This window comes from Rhinolophus sinicus, linkage group LG11 (assembly GCF_036562045.2).
Source record: "Rhinolophus sinicus isolate RSC01 linkage group LG11, ASM3656204v1, whole genome shotgun sequence".
Taxonomy (NCBI): domain Eukaryota; kingdom Metazoa; phylum Chordata; class Mammalia; order Chiroptera; family Rhinolophidae; genus Rhinolophus; species Rhinolophus sinicus.
Window position 1 is genome coordinate 35080560 of NC_133760.1, and position 13510 is coordinate 35094069.

Below are 13510 nucleotides of genomic sequence, written 5' to 3' on the forward strand. Positions count from 1 at the left end.
AGGGCAGCATTAGAAAACATTTTAAATATTCCCAATTTTTATAAAGCCATTTTTATGTCTAATTATTTCTTCAGTTCTTTGCCCACGTGTGTACCGATGTGGATATATAACATCTTAAACGGTTGCAATCATAGGGTGATCTGATTTGTTAACTTAATGTCATATCATAAACATTTTACATGCTGTTCTATAATATACATAATCATTTTTAATGACTACATAACATCCCACCCTATTGATGGATCATTATTTCCTTAATAAAATCTCACAGTTGGAGCTGGGGTTTTGTGTGTACATTTCCCCCAATTAGATATAGCCCTCTACAATATCTAACAGATATCATGCATTTTTGAATGTTGTTTGTTTCAGTATTCTCTTGAATTCATCCCTCAGGGAGAATGTGCAGAGGTGGGATTAGTAAACTTGGGGGTATTAAGGTTTTTATGGCTTATGTAGTGTGTTGTCTCCTTTAGCTTTATTTCAACTACTCATAACATGGATATAAATGTTCACATGAGAAGCTACCTTAAATCTTTTTCAGAAGGAGGCAGGAAATAGGTCGTAGGTAAGTGCTTAAACGCTATTCATCCATCAGCCCTGTGCCTCATTAGTCAGAACAGTTGGGTGTACGATCATCTGTGCACGAGGGAGGCAGAGGTCAGCAGAAATCAGGAAAACTCAGGAGAGTCCTTTGGGATGCTCCCCACCTTACCGGGGTGGGAGAGGAGGGGCTGCAGATGGGCCGCTACTGGACCACACTCATCTATCCGGGGGCGTTTGAAGAAGACAATACAAGGTAGTGAGGCTAGGGCTGACCACCAGAAAAAGGAAACTTTGTACAATCTCACCAAACTAGGAAAGGGCATTCCAGACAAGTGTTTACAAAGATGTGGCAAGTTTTGCTTGGGATCTAAAAAAGTATTGGCCAGACTTGAGCGTGACTGTACTGGCCTGAACATCAACAGGACCATCCATTGGCAGCATGGCTGTCTGGGCATATGCCTAAACCAAGTGCCAAAGGTTTTACCCTAGGAATAGCCCGACTACCTGAAACCAGAAAATTTATTCTTATCAGGTCTCAGAACTACCATATTCCAGTGTTTTTATTCTAATTTTGTCTAGTAATTGTAGAGATTTTAGAGAATCTTCAACATTCTCATAAGTTTCACTTATAAATGTCATTCTTTTTTGCTGTGCAGTAACCCAGGGAAAGATAAAGGAGATGCTGAGTTCCATACTGGTGGAGCAGCTGGGGGCCCATTTTGCTTCAGGGACGGGGAGTGTTCCCTGACTCTGGGGGATAGAGAGGTGGGAAGATGATGGAGAAAGTGTCAAGGATGTTGAATGTGTTTAACCTTCCAGAAACTGGACTCATCCTTCATTTGGAGTTTTGAAGCACTAGGTCAGGACTAAATGCGAGGATGGTATGCCCATTTGAAATCAGTGTTTGCCAGGCAGATGGCAACAGCATGGCAGGTGGCACGTGGATGTCCGCCTCAAAAGACCCAAGTCTTTCCAAACAGAACGAATTGTGAAGTTCTGTTTCCTAGGTGTGAGGACATGTTTCTCTTCCATAATTTTACTTTTTACCCTTTGCATGTATATTCACTATGTTATCCAGAATAAGGGGGTGTTTGCTATCAATTTCCCAGTAACTGCAGCCATTCAAGTGCGACTTCCCAATTTTTTTCATATCTGCATAAAATCTATATTGTTTATAATTGTTTTTCTTTAAATTCTTATGTCCAGGAAGCATTATTGTCATTGTCCTATCACGTGCCACAAATAGAAGGTATCCTAGAAATGAACACAATCAAAACAAGATAACATCACTATGGTCTATCTAGAGAGTTATATCATAGTCTCTCAAGAGTAAGGTTATGAAGAATAACATATGTCAAAAATCAGCACTAGACTGAGATGGCCTTCATGTGTTCAGAAATGGAAGAATTGGAAAAGCAATAACTGTCAATAAGTAAGTTAATGTAATTCAACAAACCTACCCACCAAAATTACCCATAAACCACCTTAAGTCATCTTATGGGCCACTGCTAGTAAGGGTTCTAGACGCTGGGGAATGCTACATGGTCAGAAACTTAAAAAATTAGGCTGTTACTCCCTGGAACTTTGCCCCAACCAGTGCATTGCTCAGGGCACTCTCAGCTCCTAGGCAGCTGGTCCTGCCCCACAAGCTACCGAAGCCTTTTGCAGCAGCAGAAGGCCCGCAGTGGTTTGGGTAACTTTTGGTGGTGGACAGTCAGCCACTCTTTTGAGTGGCAGTCTGGGATCTGCAGGCTGAATGCAAGTGGTGGCTGGACTTGAAAGGCGTTCTGTGAAGTGGTTATAGGCCAGGCACTGGCGCAAGAAATGAATCTGCATTAACTTTGCAAAAACCACCAGACATGAACCTTGTGACTCCCTGGGATCCTGCCCAACCCACCTTGCACTGCTAGTGCTGCATTGCTAGGGACACTCTCAACACTGGGTCAACCAGCCCGGCCTGTGCACCTAAGGAAGCTCTGTCAATGGCTGAGCTTTAAAGGCAGCCGGCAGGTGGCAAAATGCCTAGGGGGACTGTGGGCCTTTTGCTAAGCTGCCCCAAGCCCAATACTGTGGCAGGTAGCCTCAGATCACAGCGAGACCACCCCCAGCAGGCCATGCCTCCAAGTCCTGCGCAGGCAGCAACTGATGACATATATCTGCATAGCTCCTATGGGGTAGCCCCCGCTGGTCACAGATAAGGCTGAAATAGGCCTGCATGGGAGCCTCTCCCAAGAGACACCAGAAACAATACACCCAGAGGCTGGCTTCAGAACACACCAGAGCACTACTCGATAGCCCCACAAGTGGCACACCCAAAGAGGGGTCTCAACACGCAGAAGAGCCCATGGGGATAAATCTCTCACTAAGGGGTCAGCTACCACACAGCAGCTCATACATTGGACATAACCAATCCTCACAGCCACTCAGCTTGGGAGTCAGTCCCACCTACTGACACGCCAAAAGCGATCAAGGCTCAACTACAACAGAATACACCAACACACAGAGGGGACACTCCTGGAACACATGCACAGGTGATCAAGGAGACTGCACCACTGGACCACATAGGACACATACTACATAAGGCCACCTGGCAAAGACTGAGAGACATAGGAGATCTACCTAATGCATAGAAACAAACACAGAGAGGCAGCTAGAATGGGGAAACAAAGAAACATGTCTCAAATACAAGAAGAGAAACCTCCGGAGGGTGGAGGTAGGGGAGACTAGATGAAATGGAGGCAAGCAACCTACCAGAGGCAGAGTTTAAAACACTGATTATAAGGATGCTTAAGGAAATTAGTGAGGACTTCAACAAAGAGGTACTAAGCATAAAGAAGGACATAAAAACCATAAAAAAGAACCAATCAGAAATAAAGAATACAATAACTGAAATGAAGAATACACTAGAAGGAATCAACGGCAGATTTGATGCAGCAGAGGACTGAATCAGCAATTTAGAAGACAAGATAGCAGAAAACACCCAATTGGAACAAAAAGAACAACAACAAAAAAAAGAAGATCGTTTCAGGGACCTTTGGGACAACATCAAGCATAATAATATTCACATCATAGGAGTACCAGATGGAGACGAGAAAGAGCAAGGGATCAAGAACCTATTTGAAGAAATAATGACTGAAGACTTCCCTAACCTGGTGAAGGAAATAGATATACAAGCCCAGGACGTACAGAGGGTCCCAAACAAGATGAACTCAAACAGGCCCACACCAAAACACATTATAATTAAAATGGCAAAAGTGAAAGACAAAGAGAGAACCCTAAAAGCAACAAGAGAAAGACAACTATTACTTACAAAAAAGCCCCCATAACACGACCAGCCGATTTCTCAACAGGAACTTTGCAGGTCAGAAGGGGGTGGAAGGAAATATTTAATATGATGAAAAACAAGGGCCTACAACCCAAACTACTCTATTCAGCAAGGCTGTCATTTAAAATTGGAGGAGAGATAAAGAGCTTCCCAGACAAGGCAAAACTAAAAGAATTCATTACCACCAAGCCAGTATTATAAAAAAGGACTTCTTTAAGAAGAAGGGAGGGGGGGGGACAAACAAAAGAGGATCAAAAACATAATAAATGTCAATAATTATGTACTTATCAATAATCATTTTAAATGTAAATGAATTAAATGCTCTAATCAAAAGACAGGGTTGCTGAATGCATAACAAAACAAGACCCATGCATATGCTATCTACAAGAGACCCACCTCAGATTGAAAGACACACATAGATTGAAACTAAAGGGATGGAAAAAGATATTTCGTGCAAATGGAAACAAAACAAAGCAAAAAAGCTGGGGTGGTGATACTTATACTGGATAAAATAGACGCTAAAATGAGGACTATAGTAAGAGAAAATGAAGGACATTACTTAACGATAAAGGGATTGATCCGACAAGAGGACATAACCCTAATAAACATCTGTGCACCCAACATAGGAGCACCTAAATATATAAAACAAATATTGAATGACATAAAAGCAGAGATCAACAGTAACACAGTCACAGTAGGGGAGTTTAATACTGTACTGACACCAATGGACAGATCTTCCAGACAGAAAATCAACAAGGAAACAGCAGGCTTAAATGATACACTAGACCAGATGGATTTAATTGATATTTTTAGAACATTTCACCCCAAAGCAGCAGAATATGTATTCTTTTCAATTGCACATGGACCATTTTCCAAGTTAGACCAGAAAACGAGTCTCAGTAAGTTTAAGAAGACAGAAATTATATCAAGTGTCTTCTCTGATCGAAATGGTATGAAACTAGAAATCAATTATAAGAAAGAAAAAAAACCCTGAAAAACACAAACACCTGGAAGTGAAATAACATGCTACTAAATAATGAATGGGTCAACGATGAGATCAAGGAAGAAATTAAAAGATACCGTGAGACAAACAAAAATAAAAACATAATGACCCAAAATCTGTGGAATACAGCGAAAACAGTCCTAAAAGGGAAATTCGTAGCAATGTAGGCCTACCTGAGGATCCAAGAAAAATATCAAACAATCTAACTTTACACCTAAGGGAACTGGGAAAAGAACAGCAAGCAAAGCCCAAAGTGAGTAAAAGGAAGGAAATAATAAAGATCAGGTGAAAATAAACAAAATGGAGGCTAAAAAACAATACAAAAGGTCAATGAAACCAAGAGCTGTTTTTTTTAAAAGATAAACAAAATTGACAAACCTTTAACCAGACTCATCCAAAAAAGCCAGACCCAAATAAATAAAATCAGAAATGAAAGAGGAGCGGCAACAACAGGCAGCACAGAAATACACACACACACACACCAAAAAAAAAATTAAGAAAATATGAGCATCTATATGCCAACAAATTGAACAATTTGGAAGAAATGGATAAATTCCTGGAAGCATATAATCTTCCAAGGCTGAATCAAGAAGAAACAGAAAAATCTGAACAGGCAACTTAATACTAACAAAATCAAATCAGTAATCAAAAAACTCCCAACAAACAAAAGTCCTGGGCCAGATGACTTCACAGGTGAATTTTACCAAATACTCAAAAAAGAATTAACATCTATTCTTCTCAAACTATTCCAAAAAATTCAAGAGAATAAAGACATTACAAAAAAAGAAAACTATAGACCAATACCCCTAATTAACATAGATGCAAAAACCCTTAAGAAACTATTAGCAAACCAAATTCAGCAATACATGAAAAAGATCATACTCCATGATCAGTGGCATTCATTCCTGGTATGCAAGGTTGGTTCGATATCTGAAAATCAATTAACGTGATAGACCATATAAACAAAATGAAAAATAAAAATCATATGGTCATATTAACATTTGCAGAAAAAGCATTTGACAAAATTCAGCATCCATTTATGATAAAAACTCTTAGCAAAGTGGGAATAGAGGGAACATATGTCAACATAATAAAGGCATCTATGACAATCTCACAGCTAATATCATACTCAATGGGGAAAAGCTAAAAGCATTTGTAAGTTTGGGAATAAGCCAAGGATTTTTACTTTTACCGCTTTTATGCAACATAGTACTGGAAGTCCCAGCCAGAGCAATCAGACAAGGAAAAGACATAAAGGGCATCCAAATTGGAAAGGAAGAAGTAAAACTGTCATTTGCAGATGACATGATACTATATATAGAGAACCCCAAAGATTCCACCAAAAATGCTATAACTGATAAATGAATTCAGTAAAGTAGCAGGATACAAAATTAATATTCAGAAATTGGCTGCATTTTTACACACCTAAAGTGAACTATCAGAAAGAGAAATAAAGAAAAAATCCCGTTTGCCATTGCATCAGAATAAAATACTTAGAAATAAATTTAACCAAGGAACTAAAAGACCTGCACTTAGAAAATTACAAGGCATTGAAGAAAGAAATTAAAGAAGATATATTTTAATGGAAACATATACTATGCTCATAGATAGGAAGAATTAATACTGTTAAAATGTCCATACTCCCCAAAGCAATACATAGATTTAATACAATCCCTATTAAAATGCCAATGGCATTTTTCACATAACTAGAACAAATAATCCTAGAATTTATATGGAACCATAAGAGACCCCAAATAACCGTGGCAATCCTGAGAAAGAAGAACAACACTGGAGGTATCAAGCTACCTGAGATCAAATTATACTACAAGGCCATAGTAATCAAAACAGCATGGTATTGGTATAAAAACAGACACATAGATCAATGTAACAGAACAGAGAGCCCAGAAATAAACCCATGCCTATGTGGTCATTTAATGTATGACAAAGGAAGCAAGAATACACATCAGGATAAAGACAGTCTATTCCATAAATGGCTCTGGGAAAACTGGACAGATACATGCAAAAAAACAAACAAAATGAAACTGGATAGACCACCTTCTTACACAATACACAAGAACAAACTCAAAATGGATTAACAACTTAAATGTGAGACTCAAAACCATAAAACTCCCAGAAGAAGATATAGGAAATAAACTCTCAGACATTACCTTTAGTAATATTTTTACTGATATATCTCCATGGGCAAGGGAAACAAAAGAAAAAGAAAACTAATGGGACTACATCAAACTAAAACGTTTTTGCACAGCAAAACCATCAACAAAATGAAAAGGTATTTGCCAATGATAGATCTGATAAGGGATTAATATCCAAAATTAAAAACAAAAAAAATCTCATACAACTCAACACCAAAAAAAACAAACATTCCAATTAAAAAATGAACAGAGAACTTGAATAGACATTTCTCCAAAGAGCACGTACAGATGACCAATAAACATATGAAAAGATGCTCAATATCATTAATCATCAGAGAAATGCATATAAAAACCACAATGAGATATCACCCCACACCTGTCAGAATGGCCATCATCAATAAATCAACAAACAACAAGTGCTGGTGAGGTTGTGGAGAAAAGGGAACCCTCATGCACTGTTGGTGGGATTGCAAATTGGTGCAGCCACTATGGAAAACAGTATGGAGGTTCCTCAAAAAATTGAAAATAGAACTACCTTATTACCCAGAAATTCCACTCCTGGGTATTTATCCAAAGAAATCAAAAACACTAAGTTGAAAAAAAAATCTATGCACCCCTATGTTTATTGCAGCGCTATTCACAGTAGCCAAGATATAGAAGCAACCAAAATGCCCATCGATTGACAAGTGGATAAAGAGGTGGTACATTTATACAATGGAATATTACTCAGCCATAAGAACGAAATCTTAGCATCTGTGACAACATGGATAGACCTAGAGGGTATTATACTAAGTGAAATAAGTCATACAGAGAAAGACAAATACCATATGATCTCACTTATACATGGAATCTAAAGAACAGAATAAATGAACAAACAACACAGAAACGGACTTGTAGATACAGAGAACAAACTGATGGTTGTCAGATGGGAGGGAGGGTGGGGGGATAAGTGAGAAAGGTGAAGGGATTAGGAAGTACAAATTGGTAGTTACAAAATAGTCACGGGGATATGAAACGGTATGGGGAATACAGTCAATAATGTAAAAACTAGGTATAGTGTCAGATGGGTATTAGACTTATCAGGGGCATCACTTCATAAATTATAGAAACGCATAACGACTGTGCGGTATATCTGAAACTAATATAAAATAATACTGAATGTCAATTATAATTTCAAAAACAGAGTCACAGGATATAAAGTACAGCATAGGGAATATAGTCAATGGTCCTGTAATAGCTATGTACAATGTCACATGGGGTAGTAGACTTGTTGGGGTTATCACTTTGTGAGAGGTGTAAATGTCTAATCACTATGTTGTTTTGTTCACCTGAAAAAAACTAACCATAAAAAAAAAATGGCTGTCACTATGATTAAGCCAGATGTGTATACGTGTAGAGGAGAGCAGTCAACTATCTTGCTCTCTGGCTGAAATTCAGTGGGTATTTTTATTGCCAAGATTCTTAGTCCTTTACAGAATAGTCTATAACATTTATTTTTGTAGTGCTTTAATTCCTTCTCATCCTTGGATGATTTTTAGGGACTGATTTGGGCAGCCTTAGTGTTGTTATATAGAACGAGGTTCATTCTAGGTCATGTGATCCATCTGTGTCTTTGCTCCTAGAATTACCCTGTAATTCCAGGTTTCAGCAATTGATTTGTCTGATTTTCTAACCAAATGGCTCAGGTAATTGGATATTGAATAAACACTGATTTTCTCTCTTTGAGTCACCATAAACTCTGCCCTGTAAAACAGTCAGGTCTTTCTCTTTCATTATTCTTTCAAGGAACTGGTTGTCAATCTTCTCTCCTTTCTTGTCAGCCCGTAGATTTTGAAACCAAAAGAGCATATAGCTTGAAGGTGGAGGCAGCCAACGTACACATAGACCCGAAGTTCATCAGCAATGGGCCTTTCAAGGACACGGTGACGATCAAGATCGCCGTAGAAGATGCTGATGAGCCCCCCATGTTTTTGGCCCCAAGTTACATTCACGAAGTCCAAGAAAATGCAGCTGCTGGCACTGTGGTTGGGCGAGTACATGCCAAAGACCCGGATGCTGCCAACAGCCCAATAAGGTACAGATTCATTTCCCAAGCCTGGATGGGGAATTTTAGAGGCGAGAGGGTTTATGAAAACCCTGCAGGAACCACATCCTTCTGTTTCGAAAGGGTCCCAGATAATTGGGTTCGATGGAATGCAAACCAGATTAAGATTTAGAAGACATGTTTCTCCTTCACCTCTGCTACTACCTTTTTGGATAGGCTCGCTTAAGCCACATCATTTCTCTCTGGAGCAGATGCAACCCTTGGCTGGGCCTGTCTGCCTCAGGAAACAGTAGTGAAGTATGAAAAGTAATTGTGAAATAATTACAGTAATGGTAACTTATTGAACACCTTCCTATGCTCCAGTTACTTTATCGGGTGTGTTAGACACATGATCTAATTTATCCCCCCGGCTGTATTTTATAGGAATTATTATCTTTAAGTGGAGAGGAAATTGGGGCTCTGCAGGGCAAAGTGACTTGACGTAGCATGTCACAGCCAGTGAGCAAGAGGCTAGGAAAGCAAGCTCTGGCATCTGTCATCTGACTGGTCTGAGAACTCTGAGAGGTAACAAGGTGCCAAGCAAATGCTTTTGTTATTGTGAATGTATTTTTTGTGACTTAGAAAAGCAAGCTAGAAAAGGGACTCCAGACCCTGCTTCCCACCTCCACGACCTGAGTTAATGAGCGACGAAGCTGATGATGAACGTGAGAGGGTGATGAAAAAGAGGCTTGCATCACAGATTCAAGACATTTATAGGACAGACACTCATAGGTGCCTGAAACCTGCCCTGGACTGGATTCTAGCAGATGTGGCCCTTTCCGTGGCCATTCCCCAACTCCTTCTGCCAGGGTCCCTTCCCTTGCCTCCTCATGGTTCCCGGGCCACCAGTCTCTCCCCTATGTCTCCATCCTCAGTTCTGTCACCAGAGTGATTGCTTTAAAACACACATGTAAACATCACATCACACTCAGTTAAACAACAAACAACAAACAATGATCACATTGTTCCCCACGGCCCTCCCCTCCAAATCATCTCAGCTCTTATGTGGCCTGAGGCTTTTCTTCAAGCCCTTCCACCCCAGCTCCTCCTGTGTCCTGCTGATCTCCCAGCTTCCCGTCTTACTCTCCCTTCGGGACAGACTTTCAGCTGCAGTGAGACTGGGCCACTTCCTGTTCTCTGAAGCAGAGCTGGCTGTCTCCTACGTCTGGACCTTTCCACGTTCTTCCTCCTCATTGGAGCGCTCCCCCTTCCTTCCCAGCTTGCTTACACGGCACTCATTTCTCCACCTCCCTTTAGATGTCATCTCCTCTAGGCATTCTCCCAGGATTCCCTGCTGATGAATCAGGTGTGCCTGCCACCTCACAGCATTCACCACGGCAGATCAGTGACCCCTTCGGTTGTGTGTTGTCCTCATCACACTTAAAAAGGGCCAGGATGTGTCTGTCTAGTTCAGGGGTGGGTAAGGCACAACCCTCAGCACAATTTCCGCTACCATCTGCATTTTGAGGAAGCTCTGTACTGTTTTCTATAATGAGTATATCATGAAGAGACAGCTGTACCCCCATGTTCATAGCAGCATTATTCACAATAGCCAAGACATGGAAATCAAAACCCAAGTGTTTATCAATGGATGAATGGATAAGCAAAATGTGGTAAATATGCACACACAATGGGATATTATTAAGTCTTCAAAAAGGAAATCTTGCCATTTCTGATAATGTGGATGAGTCTAGAGAGAATTATGCTCAGTGAAATAAGCCAGACACAGAAAGACAAATATAGTATGATATCACTTATATGTAGAATCTAAAAAAAATTAAATATTGAAATGGAATAGAACAGTGGTGGCCAGAGGATAAGGAAAATGGGGAGATACTGGTCATAGGGTATAACTTTCAGTTGTAAGATAAGTTCTAGAGATCTAACGTACAGCATGGTAATTATAATAAATAATAATGTATTTTGTACTTGGAATTTGCAAAAAGAGTAGATCTTAAGCATTCTTGCCACACACACACACACACACACACACACACACGATAACTATGTGATAGATGCATTAATTATCTTGATCATGATAATCATTACAGAAGGTATACTTATATCAAAACACTGTGCTTTACACATTAAATATATACAATTATTTATTTGTCAATCATACTTCAGTAAGGCTGGAGAAAAAATGTAAGCAGACCTGAGTATGAAAATAAATTGCCATGGACGATGGAATTTTTCCATTTACACTAAAGAAAATGGTGACAGAGAAGAAGGAACACATTTGTGTTCACTGTTGCCTTCCTGAAATCCACTCTCCTCTTAGCTTCCTTGGCAGTAATCTCTTCATGTCTCAGACAGCACCGCTCCTGGTGTCTTCACTAGTTACTGGTCCCGGTCTAGGCACTGGGGGCTCCTGAGACTCGGCCTTTTGACTCTGGCCTTTCTCACTCTCTGTCCTCTCACCTATGGAGTTCTCCCCCCTTGCCATGACTGAATGAGTCTGTCTTCCAGATTCTTAGACTGATCTTCTCCCTGATTCTAATTCTGTACTTGTTCTGCGTGCCATGCACGTTCACTCACTTGCTTTTTCCTTCACCGGCTCACTCTTTCATTCAAAACATATTTTCAGACTGTGGCATACCTGAAGACAGACTCTGCCTGTGAGTCTGAAACCTATGGTGGAGTTGAACCTTTGCACTCTTAGCATGGCAGCAAACCCCCAGCTGAATTTCAACCTCTTCTTTCTGCCAAGTTGACTTGGTTTTGTGTCTCTTATTGTCTCTCTGTCTCTCTCTCTGACACTTAGGCTAGAAACTTGAGGACTCTCCCAGCCTCCCACAGGTGTCCAAATATCAAATGAGTCCTCTCGGTTCTCTCTTCACCAAATCAGCTTCTATTCCCTCTGTCATGCCTACATTTAACTCCCTTATCACCTCATTCATTCAATACTACCGTGTTTCCTTTACAATAAGACATAGCCAGACAATCAGCTCTAATGTGTCTTTTGGAGCAAAAATTAATACAAGACCCGGTATTATATTATATTATATTATATTATATTATATTATATTATATTATATTATATTATATTATATTATACCCAGTCTTATATTATAGTAAAATAAGACCGGGTCTTATGTTAATATTTGCTCCAAAAGACGCATTAGAGCTGATTGTCCGGCTAGGTTTTATTTTCAGAGAAACACTATACATCAAATCCTTATATTTCCTCTGCCCCTTCTTCTACTCTTCCTTGCTGAGACTATCTTGCCCATCCAGGCTTATTCCTGTCTCTGATAACCTATTCATTTGTTTCTCTAATCAAAATACTTCCATGACTTTTCACTGGCTATAGGACAAAGGCGACACTCTGTAGATTGACATTTGAGAGTTCCCGTGGTCTGTCCGCCATGTGTATCAGCAGCAGTGACAACAAAAACAAGAACAGCTATTATTTGCTGTACTACTGAATCTGTGTGAGGCACTAGGTTATGTATCTTAAACATCCATATGGCATGTAATTCTCACAAACAACCTGAAAGTTAGGTACTATTAATAATGCAGTTTAAAAGAGAAATAAGCTGAGATTCATAGAACTTAAGTGGCTTTTTCAGTATCACTCAGCTTACATGTAGTGGAGCACGCACTTACACCTCGGACTTTACAAAACTGAAATCCATGCCGTTCACGTCTACAAACTGATGCTTTGAAGTATTAATTGCCTTTCTTCCTAGGAGTGTGTCTTGTCACGTCAACTAGGTAGTGAACTTCCTGGTGGCAGAGCAAAACGACTTCCAGATTTTTGCCTGCTTTTCATATGGGACTCTATGCGGAGGGTTCAGTGACTGAGCCTCTACTGACATTTATGACGGGTGTGATGGTTTATGCTCAGTGTCCTGACTGGGAGAGGGAGGTATGAGATCAGATGATATCACAGAGGAGCTCTTATTCTGCATTCTGTGAAGTGCTGTTTGATGTACCTGGTTCTGCTTTCCCAGAAAGAACTGGATCCGGAATTGGGAGATCCAGGTTCTAATAGTGGCTCCCCCAGAAACTATTTAATAGACCATTTGCAAACACCATCCTTGGTAAATTGAAGATATTAAACCCTGCAACATCCATGGTCTTTGCTACCGCAAATGTTCTTCGGTTTTATGACCCTCAATGAATGCCTTCAGGCATATGTGTTCTGTAAACTTTAGGAAAACACAGCTAAGCCCTCTCAGAGCAGGAAACCACCCAATTATGAAGCCCAGCATGCTTCCCAAGTTAACATAACCACGTTTGCTATTCTCTATTCTGGAGTCAGTATAGTGCCGTGGAAAGGAAAGGAGCTGCGGAGTCCAATACTTACAACTCTGCCTGCACACCTGGGCAAGTTACCTCACTTGAATAAAGGCCCCATCTTCCACGTCACCTTGCCATAAATACCCTCCTGTACTATT

General features: G+C 40.1%; 1 protein-coding gene across 2 annotated transcripts in view; it reads left to right on the forward strand.

Moving 5' to 3' along the window:
• Window positions 1-13510, forward strand: part of CDH11 (cadherin 11) — a 146370-nt gene that overhangs the window by 111253 nt on the left and 21607 nt on the right. For both annotated transcript variants that reach the window (XM_074314783.1, XM_019755101.2), the window contains exon 8: window positions 8845-9098. In XM_074314783.1, the coding sequence (XP_074170884.1) occupies window positions 8845-9098 (254 nt within the window). The remainder of the gene's footprint in view (window positions 1-8844; window positions 9099-13510) is intronic.